The following is a 13,613-nucleotide window of genomic DNA, read 5'->3' as shown; positions in this document are numbered from 1 at the left end:
TAAATGTGCTTTTCTGCTGCCTTCACGCCCACACACACATCATGCCCTGCTCCGCAGCCTCACTCTTCGGGCCCTTCGCATCTCAGCTCACGTGGCATCTCATCCAAAGGGTGTTTCTGACTGTCCCCCGACGTAACTTCGGCGACCACAGCCATCACTGCACAGTGCTGTGACTGTCTGCTTCCCTGATACGTTAGGAGTCCCACGCAGGCCCCAGACTCACGGTGTTGCTCACTGCCGAATCCCAGCTTGAGCACAGTGGGGGGCACACTAAGAGCACTAAAAAACCAAGAGAAGTGATGTATTTCCACTTACGTTTGTGGTCTCCCTTCCCCGTACCTTCATCCTGTCTCCTCTTACCAGGTACCTCTCTCCCCAGAGCTAGCGCTTCATCCCTTCACGAGCTCCTGCCCATGGGAGGGCTGCTGCAAAAACTTTCTGGAAGGATCACATCTCTCACAACTGCCTTCATAAGAACTTTTTTTTAATTATTATTATTTAGAAATGCAGTTATATACATAGAACAATTAAAATTAAATTAAACTTTGTACAAATATTAAAATACTATCTTCACACCCACTGCAATGTACAGGATACCAAAAAATATATATATAAAATAAAATAAAGCAAACCCAAACTGACTTGACATCCTGCACAGTCAATGATGCGTGTGTCATGTGAAACCATTGCAGAGATTCCATAGTGGTGTGATGAGAAGCCTGGGCAGGGTGTGGTGGGCTGCCAGGCAACCCTCCTCGTCCCTCTCTCCTCCCTGCTTGGCGATCTGAGTGCTTTGCCCCTGCATCTTCCCCAGCTCCTAGCAGAGGGTTCAGCCTTGGGGTTCTCATTCAAAATTCTACCAGATTTTCAACTGGCGGTTAAGAGGAGTCGCTTCCCAGGAAAGCTGAGCCTGCCTTTCCCTCTCCGGGGAACTGGCTACTCTACCACTCGGTGCACCCATCTGTCAAACAAAATCCTCTCGGAGTCCCTCACTGGACACCAGTAACGACAGGCCCGATGCTGAGAGCCAGGAGCCCTAGCAGGCTCCACGAGAAACGCTCCCAGCCTCTAGCCTCAGCAAAGCACATCTGGAATTAAGCTGTCAAGCCCGTGTCCCTTCCCTCCTGGGCCCGTTATTCTCAAGGTGGGGGGCGGGGGGGAGGAGGGGAACAGGCAAGGATCTAGAAATATTTGCAGCATTTTCCATTCTCTACATCAAGATGTTCCCTGGGAATGGAAGTGACATTGTTATGTAGAAAGCAAGTGGTTTGAGCTCTTCTGGGATGGGGAGGGGAAAGGCCGAGTGCTAGGATTCCTGGGCCACCACTAACTTAGCCGGAAAAGTGTACCTTTGTCCGTCTTGCCATCCAGCTTCTCCACGGAGCTTTAAAGCTGGGGGAAGGGGAGAGGAGGAGGGCAGGAAGAATGGGGATGACAACATGAGTTCTGTTTGCAAATGGAGTGTTAGCAGGATGTACACTGAAATACCTTATAAAACCAAAAGAACTCACAAAGTGGCCAGGACTCGGCCCATTTCACGGTTCACACCCAGTGAAGTGGGAGCATAGCACACAAAACTCAAAAATGGCAAAAGATAGAGCCTACGTGCTGAACTAAGGCATTGAAAGGGATGGAAAGTTTAAGTAATTTTCACCACATACCGGTCCTTGAAAGTCACTGGAATGTGACTGCAAGTTGCCAGGATATAAAACCTGCACTGAGTCAGCTCATGTATGCAAAACAAACAAACAAAACAAAACACCCCTTTTTAAAAGTCCTTTGGTGCCAACCGTTCTCCTGGGCGGTACTCTGCTGGACTCCCCTGGAGGGGAGCCCGGGAAGCCAGACCATGGGCAGTTTTCCCCACCTGCTCCAGGCCCCTCTGGCAGCCCCCAGCACCACCCTGTCTCTCAGCCAGGCCCCACTCCAAGGCAGCTGTGGGGGGCCCTGATCCTTCGCAAGGGACAAAGGCCAGAAGCTCTAGAAACAGCAGCGCATGGCTGATGTGGGAGCAGAAAACTCACTGCGGTAAGCCGTCATGGGTGTCAGCAGCAATGAGGCTGGCTCTGCACCCACAGGCCGGGGGACTCCAGGAGGCCCCAGCAAAGCCAGTGACATGGGGGACGTGGCAGGGAGGTTCCTGACTTTTTTCTCTTCCCTACCGGGTGGCGAGTCTGGCCTTGTGATCCCCAGGGCGGGCGGGCCAAGTGGAAGAAGGGTTCAGAGGGCAGGCGGGCCAAGCCGGTCACCTCTGTGGCTGAATATACCGCAAACAAAAAGTGCAATCTCTTGGGTGAGAAACCCAGAGTAACTGGATAGAAAAAGGTAAGAGCTTCCATTTAAGGAAAGATCCTAGACTAGAATTCAGGTGTTGGAAGATTGGGCAACAGAAGCTGCAGGCTCAGCAATGAGACTTTGGATGCCTCCCCCTGGTCCCCACTGGTCCCTGCTCTCTTTTGCAGGAAGACAAGGGCAGCCGGTGGGTGGAACAGAACCTGTGCAGGGTGAAGCAGCGGGGCCGGGGACCCTGCCCTCCAGATGGGCCCCGTGCCAGCAGGCATGTCTCCAAAAACGGCCTCTTCTGAGGCCAAGGACAGCCCTGCTCCGTTCCGTCTCCCTCCCTCCAGCTCTCGGGCCAGGGCTGAGGGCACACAGCACGAGAGGACTCCTGCGGGGAGGAGCCCGACGCACGCAGGCGCTGCCCTCACCTGAGCCGAGGGAAGACTACAGGGGTGGCGAGCCCCCCGGCAGAGCCCGGAGTAAAGTGCGCGTGTGAGAGTGGAGGCGGGAGGCTGAGGGCGGGCCATTCGTTCTTCTCCTCTTGGAGGCCACCCGCAGCCCCCCCGGAGCTACCCTGTTAGGTCAGGAACTGAAAACACATCGGGCTCTACTATTTTCACCACCCCAGACAGAGGCTGGGGGAAGGAGCGGAGGCGCGGTGCTTCAGAAACAAAACAGTAACACGCGCTCCGTAGTGCCACATCTCCTGAAGAGGCAGCAGCCCTGTCAGTGTGGGACCCTCGGCCGAGGGAGCGGCCCCAGCAGGGCCCCGGAGCCAGGCTGCTTCCAAACCATCTCCACCAACAAGCTGGGGCGGGGGGCGGGGGTGTGTGTGTGTGTGCCGACTGTGTCTTGGGCCCTCCCGGTGCCGGGAAGACCAGGGAGTCGTTTGCCAGCTGTGACGAGTGGAGGGGCGGCAGGGGAGGGTGGAACGAGGAAAAGCAGCAGCGAGGCAAGCAGCAGGATGCTTCCTGGGCACAGTTACTAAGGCACGTGACTGTGGTGAGGAGGACCCTCAGGACCGGGGCGGAGCTGCCTGCAGCTGCCTGGGGACACGGTCCGCCGGCGCCTCTCAGGCCCCCTTCCCTCACCATGAACCCAGAACAGGGCAACTGGCCCCAACTGCCAGCGACCAGATGGGCATCCCCTGGCATCTCAGCGACACTCCCGACCCGTGGATGATTCACCTCAGGCCTCGGCCGGCAAGGAAGCCGGAGCTGCGCAGGATCAAACCCAGGAGGCCACATGCAGCTCCCCGCTACGCTCCAGGGAAAGAGAAAAGACCGAGGCCAGGAAGGCCAGATGCTGGAAGTAGGAAGTGAGAACTTGCATATGCGGAAGACGATGGATCATTATCAGCCACCGTCCTCCCCTCCCTTGGGATCTTCTGGACGCTTCTTGGAAACTCGACAGGGCCAGGTGCTGGCACCTCTGAGCTACAGAGCTGGGCGCTGGGACAGCTCTGGCATGACTTTACACAGCCTCCCTGCTCAGCCAAGCAATGCGCTGAGCATCAACCAAGGGTAGGCCAAGGGAGCCACACGCTTGCCCCAATTCGAGCCACTCTCGGATCTGCTCCCGCTAAGGGCAGCGGTGCCAGCCCCCAAAGGAAACAGGCCAGACCCAGGCCCGGCCCCCTGTGTGGCAGAGTGCCGCCACCAAGGCTTGCAGGACAGCAACAAGCCCGCGTGACAGGGACACTGGACGGGCGGGAGGAAGGCACAAGTAAACGCAGCGCTCTCGGGCCCATGGGGGCTGCCGCCCAAGCGCTCGCTCGCTGGAGCGGACCCAAAGGGCTCGGGGAAGGAAGGGCTCAATCCAGCACATTCAACGATGTCCCCGACACAGACGGGAAGGCTGGGCCAGGCAAAAAGCCAGCTCCTCCAGCTGTCCAGCAGGCAGATGGTGAGAATCTTCCTTGAGTTTCCAGCCAAGGTGGGCCTGCAGGCCCTCAGAGATACAGAGATACACAGATACACAGGTGGCAGCTCAGGTATCCGGGCAGGGCAGCTGGAGTACGCGGTGCTCAAACCCACAGGGAGAGGGAGGGAGGGCAGAGAGGAGAGAAGCCAGCGGCAGCCCTCATGCTTCTTTCAACAGTGGGATATCTGCGGGCAGAGGAGGACGGAGAGCACAGTGGTTAGCCCGTGTGAGTGACTCTGCAGCACACCTGACCCCGTCGCAGGGATCCTATGTTTAAAGAAATAAAATGCCCTGTTCACAGGCTTCTAGGTAGCCTAAATCCCTCACCCTTTTCTACGCCTTCCTTGCTCATGTCTCTCTCCCTCTGCCTGTGTGACAAAATCGGAACATTCAGTCGGGTACTCAAACCCCTTCTGGTCCTACCACCTTGAACCCTCTTCTCTGCTTTAACTATGCTGGTTTAGTTGCTTCTCTTTCTATCCTTATTCTCGCCCTATGAGGCTCCTGAGCCCTGGTTAAGTCTCACCTCCTCCTTCAAGCCATCCTCCAGCTGTGTGATACTGAGTAAATCACTCCCCGTCTCTGGGTCTTGGTTGACTCATCTGTCACCGGGCTTAGACTGACACCTCAAGTTAGGGCCTGGCTTCCTTCAGTACTGTCAGCCCCAGACAGCTCAGGCTTAGCCTGCAACCAACTCGATAACCTATGTGTCTTGTTTTTTTGCACTCCTCATTCTGACATGGACCCTACCATTCTTGGTTCCATTTTTTCTCAAGTATAGGCTCCATCTTCCCAACTGACTGACAATCCATGTGGGCAGAGAGCATGTTTCACAGTTCTTTCCATCACACCTGAAACCTAATCCAGCACCTGGCACAGGATGGGCTCTGAAAAACGCTTGTTCAATACCTGGAACAAAGCAAGGGAGCAAGGAGGAGAAGGGAGAAGAGCTGGCACCACCTTGGCTCCTTAGGAAGGGGGTAAGGGCTGAGGCTTGTGTCAATACGTGCAGACACACAATATGTAAAGCTGGCTGCCCATGGGGTCACTGGCTTCCACCTTTAAACCCCGGCCACCTATTTAATGGCCCCTTCCTAGCTCTATATCCCACCAAGAAAAAAGGAGGCATGCTGCTGACAATCAGGAAACCCTACACCTGATCTGCACTTAAGAATTTCCAACTTCTTTGCTTTCAGATATTCTAAACCATACACATTAACTGTGCCCAGGACTCCCAGGAAACAGAGAGTTTTCTCTAAGGCTCTTTTACGGGGGGGGGGGGGGTTGGTTGGTAAGTATAGAAGTCCTCACTTTCTAAAGGGAAACATCTAGATTCGGTCTGCATCCTGAACCACAGTGGGATTTTACGTAAAGATGTTTTTTAAAGTGACAGAGTCAATCCCAATGTTCGACTCTCCAGGCTCCCGTAAAGGCAGAGGTGTCAGGAGGGGGCAATTTTGTTCTCTGGCTGGTTTGCCACAAAGGACCTGGAGTGACCTGGGAGGCAGCACGGCACCATGGGGCTATATAACACAAGTTTGGGAGCAGATCCATCGGCTTCAAATCCCAGCTCAGCCACCTACCAATGGGCAAGTGACTTAACCTCTTTGAGCCTCAGTATCCCTATCTGTAAAATGGGGCTGGTAATAATACCCACTTCTCAGGATCACTGTGAGGTTTGACTGACACAGTGCAAGAAAACCAACTAGCACGGGACCTGGCATGCTCCTATTTAAAATGAAGCAGCTGGAATGCTCTGGGAGAGGCAGGCTCCAGTTTCCTCTGTCATAAGACCCCACACCTCCTTGTTATTCCTGTTCTTTCAGGAACATAAAAATTATGACAAGAGGACAGGCCCCACTCCACCTCCAACTGGCTGTCTACCCTTTGATTTAGCATATCCCTGAGGCCATGAATAGTTTCGGAGACCCCAAACCTATTAAAATTCACAGACAACAGTGAAAAGCCGCCCTATACAGAGCCCAAAGGCCTACCTGGGGCTCCGAGGGTAAAATTCTATTTTGTAGGATAATCCCCCAGGTATTATCTTTCTTTGCCGCCAGATACACCAGTCATCAGAAAGGTTCGCCTTCCTTCCTCACTCCTAGCAAGGACCCTGAGCAGATAACAACTTACGGTCAGCACAGAGCACCTACCATCTGTGTAGTCCTCCGACGTGAGGCTTTGCATGTCACTGTTCTCTGAATCTGGGGCTTCTTTGTGTGCCACTCGGCTGTTCCCTGAGCCGGCCACCCAGGAAGAGGGGGCTGCCTGATGCACCATCACAGTCTCCGAGCCCCGAGAGCCCCGGGCTTCACACAGTCCAGGCTGGCCTGGGGCCTCCTCCTCTCCACCTGCGGAGGAGCAGGCCCCCTGGTCCTGCAGCTGCGGCTCCCTCGGCCCGCTCCTCCCGCTGGGCCCAGACCCTTCTGACAGCACAATGTGCACTCTGGGGTCAGCGGGCGGCACACAGCGACCGGAGCTGCCGTACACAGCCTCCTCGTACGACGGCAGCGCGACCTGGACCCCATCCACCATGATGGACACCTGGTCCCCGGACACCCCCTGGTCACGCCTGCATCCGTAGGGAAGGACAAAGGAAGAATCAGAATACACGCACAGGTAAATATCACAATATCAACACCACCAGCCATTTCTGACCACTTACTATGGTACCCGGCACGGCACTAAGGGCTTTGCACACTTTGCCCCACTGAGTCCTCACCTGAGTCCTTTCAGGTAGATTCACCAAGAATGCAGATGAGGCTCAGAGTAGTTAAGTAACCTACCCAGTCGCACAGCTGGTAAGGGAGGAAGCTAGGATGTGAATCCATTCCACCTGCTTCCACAGACTGTGTTCTTAACCTCTGGGTACACAGGCACCTAGCCCTCTGGTCCTGTGCAAAAACGAGGAAGCTAGAGACCCAGAAATAAAGCCATTCACTCAGCACAGCTAAGACAGGAAAGTGGGAGAATGATGGCTACAAATACCCGTGAATATACCCCTGCCTGCGCACTTCACGCGGGTATACTGTATGGTATGTAAATGACATCTCCATCAAGCTCCTTTTAAAAAGAGGAGGAGGAAAAGAAGCACCGTGGTCTTGAAATGGGACACTGGACTCAAAAACTGAAGAATTTTATTCTTTTGACTCAGCCACTTTGCTTGCCTTTTATTTAATTTCCTTTAACTTCGTAAACTTAAAAAAATGTGAATTATAACACAAATATTAGACAAACAGCGAAAAATGTACAGCTGACTTATTCCAGAGGTAACATGGCGTACAAGCCCTAGCTGGGTCAAGAAACAGAACACTGCTGGCACCGCCTACCCCACCCCCGCCGTGTCCATTCCTATCGCCTCACCACCAAAAGTAACCACGATCCTGACTCTCATGAAAATCGTTCCTTTGACTTTTATTTTAGTAATTTTACTGCCTGAACATGAATCCTTCAACACCAGTTATTTCTGCATATTTTTGATCTTTATATGAATGGGAAAGACAATAAATGAGTGTGTGTGTGTGTGTGTGTGTGTGTGTGTCTGGCTTTGTATTTAACTCAACATTGTAACATTACGTTTGGGAGATTTATCCATGCAAATACTTCTTTTCTGGATTACTTTTATACATGCGCTTTTTTTTTTTGCCACTGTGAGGCTTGCAGGATCTTAGTCCCCAGGCCACAGATTGAACCCAGGCCCCCGGCAGTGGAAGGGCAGAGTCCTAACCATTAGACCGCCAGGGAATTCCTGAACCATTCTGAAAAGAAGTTACTTCTTACTAATTAAGATAGTAGTTAGCACACACCTCCCAAGAGCCTCTTTTCCTATGTTAACTACAACAATATTTACATCCTGGAAATAACACTGGTATAATACTGTAATACAAATGTTCCCAACTACCCAAAAGTATATCTGCTTCAGCTGCTGTCTTGTTTGTTTTCATCCACAATCCAATTATGGATCATGCATTGCACTTAGTTGTCCTGTCTCTTGCATCTCTTTTAATCTAGAACAGGCCAATCTCGGCCTAGAACACTACACGCCATAGCACTGTCCGTGATGTCATGTCCTCTTCTGTGTGTCACACCAGGAGACACGTAAGGTCTATGGTTGGACCATATTATCATTGCTGGACTGTTTTATTTGTTCTCAATTTCCTCACCTGTACTTGCAGATAAAAATCTGTACTACCCAGTTCAAATGGCACACACACAGTGAGGATGACAGAAGTGGCACTCATAAAAGTGCTCAGACGTTTCTGGAAAGAAGGGAAACTTTGATGGCAGGGTGGCATCCGAAAGCAGAGTGCATTCTGGCAGGCGCTTAACTTTCGTTATTCAAAATAACATTTTTTTTTTGTTTAAAAAGTAATAGATGTACAAAATTTAAACAGGGTCTATAATGAAACCCAAATCTCCCTGCCTCTTAGGCAAAATCAGTTAACTTTGAACACACTGACTAGTTAACTGCCAGGGGAAAATGATCCCTAATTTGGAAGAAATGAGGAACAGCTCGAGTTGACTTTACGTGGCAGTAGCCAATTCTTTCAAATAAACAGTCCCTTCCAAATCTTCTCTAGTCTACTAATTGTTTAACTACCTTTAAAAATAGCTGCTACCCCCTGCCCCAAACAAAACAAAATAACAAGAAGAAAGAAGAATCACACACACAGTACACAGATATTAAACTGGTCCTTGTCTGTGCATTCCAAACCAGGAGCATTTTATTTAATGCCGTTTAGTCTGCTCCTTCGTGCCTGTGCCTGACAACCGTCACTGAGGAAGGGCTGTGGAGGGACATAAACTGTTTTCTTCAGAGGGAACGAGGAAGGGCCAGGGCAACCCAAGCAGGTAAGGGGGCCATGCCAGCCTGGGAGAGTCCACCATGAGGGACCCACTGGGGGCCAGGTCCCCACCATTGGCCATCCCCACCCCAACCTCACCTATCCAGTCTGGGATGATTTGTGGCTGGTGCACTCACCTGGAATAAGGAAAGTGACAAAGGTAGGCAAGAAAACCACTTCCTCGGTTTCTAGTATGGTATAGTGCAGTGCTTGCCAATCCTAGCTGCACGTCAGAACCACCTGGGGAGCTTTTTAAAACACTAATGCCAGGCACCCATCCCAAACTAAAGAAATCAGAACGTCTGGGGATGGAGGCCCAGGTGCTGGCGTTTGTTTTTAGTTTCCCACAGGTGCCTCTATGTGCATCCAGGAGAGGGGAACAGGGAGACAGGGCAGTGGCTCACAACCATGGGCCTGCATCAGAAACGCTTGGAGGGCCTGAGAAACACAGAGTTTCTCATTCTGTTGGTCTGGGGTGGGGTCTGAAAATCTGCATTCCTAACAAGCTCCCAGGTGATGCTGATTCTGCTGGGACCACACTTTGGGAACCACTGATGTAGGGGAAATAACATGCCACTCGAGTTGGACAGACTGGGGTTTAAATCTCACCTCTGTCATCACCTAGAGGGAGGACCCTGAGCGAAGGACTTAGCCGCTCTGAGCCTCAGCTTCCTAACCTGCAGCGACCCTGTGAGGATGAAGACAATGCATGCAAAGCAAAAGCACAGTGCCAGGCACATCTGGAAGCTTAACACACGGCAGGGCCCTCCCCTTTCCCCGGGTGCACACAGACCAGCAGAGGCCAGCAGGCCCTCCAGCACCCCTCTGCCAGCCAAAGGCCAGCCTCCACCGTGACGCACGCCGCCCGCTGCCCCTGGCTCACCTGCTGTGATGGAAAGACTTCAGCTTTGGCTGCAGCAGCACAAACAGCACCACCAGGAGGAGAATGAGCGCCACGGAGCTGGCAGTGGAAGCCACGATGGACAGCGTGGGGACCCCGAGCGACGTGTGGGCGTCTTTGTCTACGGGAACAAGCCATCGTCAGACGTGTTTTGTACCCTGACACACGGAACGTGAGCCCCACGGCTGACCTTGTCAAGGGCCCCCTGCACAGTGCCACGCTGAGACATGCTACGTATGGCCAGGGCCACTTTTGGAGTAACGGTGCAGAGTGGCTTTTACATCAGGGAAAGGGGACATTTCCCTATTCTGTTCCTGAATCTAAAATTCCCTTCACTTCCCTTCCCTAGAGGTCTTACCTTTATAAACCCCATCTGATCCTGTCCTTAAGAGCAGGCTGGAAGACATGAACCATCCAAATGCACACATCATTCCACCATCTGAAGTCCCACCCATGTGGCAGGAAAATTTATAAGAACAGGGCGGTAATAACAATCTGTTCTAAGATCCTGCAGCTTTAGTTGTAAACCTCAGGCCTGTCCCCACCCTTCTCTGGGGTGTCACGGTCTTGAAGTTCAAGTGAAAGCACAAAGATGGCTGCATGACACACTCTCCCGCAGGCAGCTGGATTTCCTGTCATGCATGACAGGAGGAGGCGGAGGGGGATAGGTCTTCTGGCCAGCTGGACTGCAGCTCCGTGACAAAACAGTCCACATCCATTCAAGGAAAAATAATATAAAAGAGACACTACAGAAGGTACTCGCACCGTGCTCATGGGTTAGCAGAACACAGTCAGAGGTCACCGGCACTGGGCTAGGCAAACAAGAGATCCGGTGCATCAAAGGGACTTTACATAGCACAGCAGATGCCTCAGCAGCTCGGCTGAAATGCACTGGGACACGCACCAGCAATCCAAATGCCTTTCACAGAGACATGAAATCCCAAAGGAAAGGAGGCTGCAGGGCGTCAGAAGGGCCATGCTGCCCCACAGCACAGGGTGCTCCAGAGGGAGCGGGCACAACTTCCTGGGAGTTAGAAGAAAGCAGAAGCCCAGCAGCACCCCTCACTCATCTGCCAAACTGACCCTCGTTGAGATGACAGCTGATCTCCATGGCTGGCTTCCACTCGCCATTCTTACACGTCAGGTATTTGTAATCACCCTTCAACATGTAGCCTTCAGCACACAGGTACTCGATGACGCTGCCCGAGTTCAGGGGGTCTCTACAGGGCCGGGGGTGGCAGATGTAGCCACCATTCTCTGGCTCCGGGGGCAGGGAACACACTGCAAAGACAGAGAGAGCAGAGGTACAGTGGTGAGGTTTTCCAGCGAGACTGCCGTCAGCGACAAAGAGGGGCAGCTCTGAGGGCTTCAGCAGGAAACACACCAGGAGCAAAGAGCCAGCCCCTTGGAAAGGCAGCTGGCCAAACTCTGCAAGTTCAGGTTGCCAATGACAGAGGGAGGCGCCCTGGCAACAGGGGAAGCTTGGCTGCTTGCAGCACTTCCCCTCGCCCTCCCTCCCCAGCACTGCGCCTTAGGACAACTGCATCCATCACTGAACAGTAGACTTTGACAAAGCTGAACGTACAGAGATCTAGCGCATGTGGGGTTTTTTTCAGCATTTTATTCTTTTATGATTACAAATTGTGTATTCTTTTTTTAACTCTCAGTCTATCCCTCCCCCTGCCACCCTTCCCCCCTGGTAACCATAAGTTCATTCTCTAAGTCTGTGAGTCTGTTTCTGTTTTGTAGGTAAGTTCATTTGTATCTTTTTTTTTTTTTTTTTTTAGATTCCACATAAAAGTGATATATATATTTGTCTTTCTCTTTCCCTGACTTACTTCACTTAGTATGATAATCTCCAGGGCCATCCATGGTACATATGTACAATGGAATATTACTCAGCCAAGAAAAAAGAATGAAATAATACATTTGCATAATGTGGTTTTAATAAAACTTACTGAAATACACAACGAATCAGAGTGACAGGTGATAAAACACTGGTAACCTGCACAGGGGAAACATTAGCCTTGTTTCCAACATCAGTACCAGAAAGGATTCCTTCGCATGATAAAAATGTGACTTCTTGGCATCAGAGGGGATTTCTGATGCATTTCCTGGGAGGCTTCCCAGGCCCCCATGCACCACCCATTCCCTGACTAGAGCGGTCACTGGCATCACTCGTCTCTATCCCACGGTAACGCCCATTATTTTTCATTCAGGTAGGACTGTTTAGCTTTAAAAGCACCTTCATTGACCTCCTATCTAATTTATTCCTCTGACAGCTCCGTGAGGTAGTTATCATTTCTCCCTTTGAAGATGAGGACACTGGCCCACAAAAGTTAAATGACTTTTAGCCAAGTCAGGCAGACCTGGGAGCAGAGCCAGGGCTTCCGATTGTAAAACCTGTGCTCTTCCCACCAGCAGACACTGCTTCCACCCTATGAGTGAGCGGGCCTTTAAGGAGTGCATATATGTCAAGCTTGCCTCCCCTATGAACAGATCAGTTAGGGAAATGGCAAGTGGTACCTAAGTGTGGTGGGAACGCTGGTGTATAGGTAAGTTGCAGTAATACATCAGAGGAGCCGGAAGGCCTGAGCAGCCCAGGGAGAAGGCAGCCTCCCCTTCTGAGCCTGGACAGACACTACAGAACTGAAGTCCCCAGGCAACGGATCATGGGGTATGCCTAGCAAAAACAGGAGGGGACAGGGGGGGCACTATGGGATCACTGTTAAGAAGGCTGGGCTGGGGGAGAAGACATGCTGGCAGGTGGCCAGGCACCGACAAACTTCAACTTACCACAAGCCTTACCTACCAAGGCAGGAAAGATGAAAGTCTCTAAAGGACATTTGATTTTGCTGACAAATACCCTGTCCCCATCGTGACTACCACAAGGACATCAGTATGAGAATAAGAACTGCTGGGTTTCTCTTCTTCACTTCCTCTAACAGACCTGGAGTCTCTGACTGTCTGAGAAAAGGTGCTCTCCCTTCACGGGACCACCCACCACTCTCTCACCAAATACCACTTCCCTTCAACCTGCTATTAAGCACGATGACTGCCAGCCAGGCTGTGGGGTGGATACTAAGTCGAAAAAGAGATGGTGGCTCCCTGCCCTTGGGCGGCTCATCACTGAGACTAGGAGAAAAGACTCCATATTTAAAGCTGTTAAAACCCTAGGGTAGGTCCACAGGGATCCAGAGACGTCTAGGCAGCCTCTCTGAAACCGGCAGATGAGCCCAAGTAAGCCCCCTCAGTCCCCTCTAAGCACACACCTCCTCCTCTAGACTCTTCCCACACCACCCACCTCACCCAAGGTCTTGAACAGGAGGGAGACACAGGCATCACATTCCTTCTGGTGCCTCTCTAAACTCTGGCCAAGTAGTTCAAAGAGCTGGCCAGCTGGATTTCCAAAGGAACCTCAGCAAACTGCTTTACCCTTTACACGTACCCTCTTTTGTTCAGGGCAACAAGCCTGCCACAGATTCTCCCGGCTCTCCTTGGGTTGTGTCTAATTGGTTCATTTCCTCAGGGTAATTAATGATGAGCACCCGGGGGGCACCTCCCGAAAACAGGCAGGACCCACTTACAGGTCCAGTGTGCTGGGGAAGACAGTCCCAGGGGAAGGGCTGCTCATTCTAAAACCATTCCCGCTCTGCTGGGTA

General features: G+C 52.0%; 1 protein-coding gene across 7 annotated transcripts in view; it reads right to left on the bottom strand.

Annotated features, from left to right (window-relative positions):
* Positions 1-467: 467 nt before the first annotated feature.
* Positions 468-13,613, bottom strand: part of SUSD6 (sushi domain containing 6) — a 93,852-nt gene continuing 80,706 nt past the window's right edge. For 6 of the 7 annotated variants that reach the window (XM_089907876.1, XM_089907880.1, XM_089907877.1 and 3 more), the window contains 5 exons: positions 11,035-11,232; positions 9,934-10,072; positions 6,360-6,778; positions 4,954-5,112; positions 468-4,388 (listed from right to left, as the gene is read on the bottom strand). In XM_089907876.1, coding sequence (XP_089764002.1) covers positions 4,363-4,388; positions 4,954-5,112; positions 6,360-6,778; positions 9,934-10,072; positions 11,035-11,232 — 941 coding nt within the window. In that variant the 3' untranslated portion in view covers positions 468-4,362. The remainder of the gene's footprint in view (positions 4,389-4,953; positions 5,113-6,359; positions 6,779-9,933; positions 10,073-11,034; positions 11,233-13,613) is intronic. The other variant, XM_022570264.3, reaches the window with a different exon arrangement.

This window comes from Delphinapterus leucas, chromosome 2 (genome assembly GCF_059928025.1).
Source record: "Delphinapterus leucas isolate spDelLeu-1000000601 "Yukka" chromosome 2, BTC_Dleu_Yukka2, whole genome shotgun sequence".
NCBI classification, from domain to species: Eukaryota; Metazoa; Chordata; class Mammalia; order Artiodactyla; family Monodontidae; genus Delphinapterus; species Delphinapterus leucas.
The sequence above is the reverse complement of the archived record's forward strand: the minus strand, read 5'-3'. Positions and strand labels throughout refer to the sequence as shown.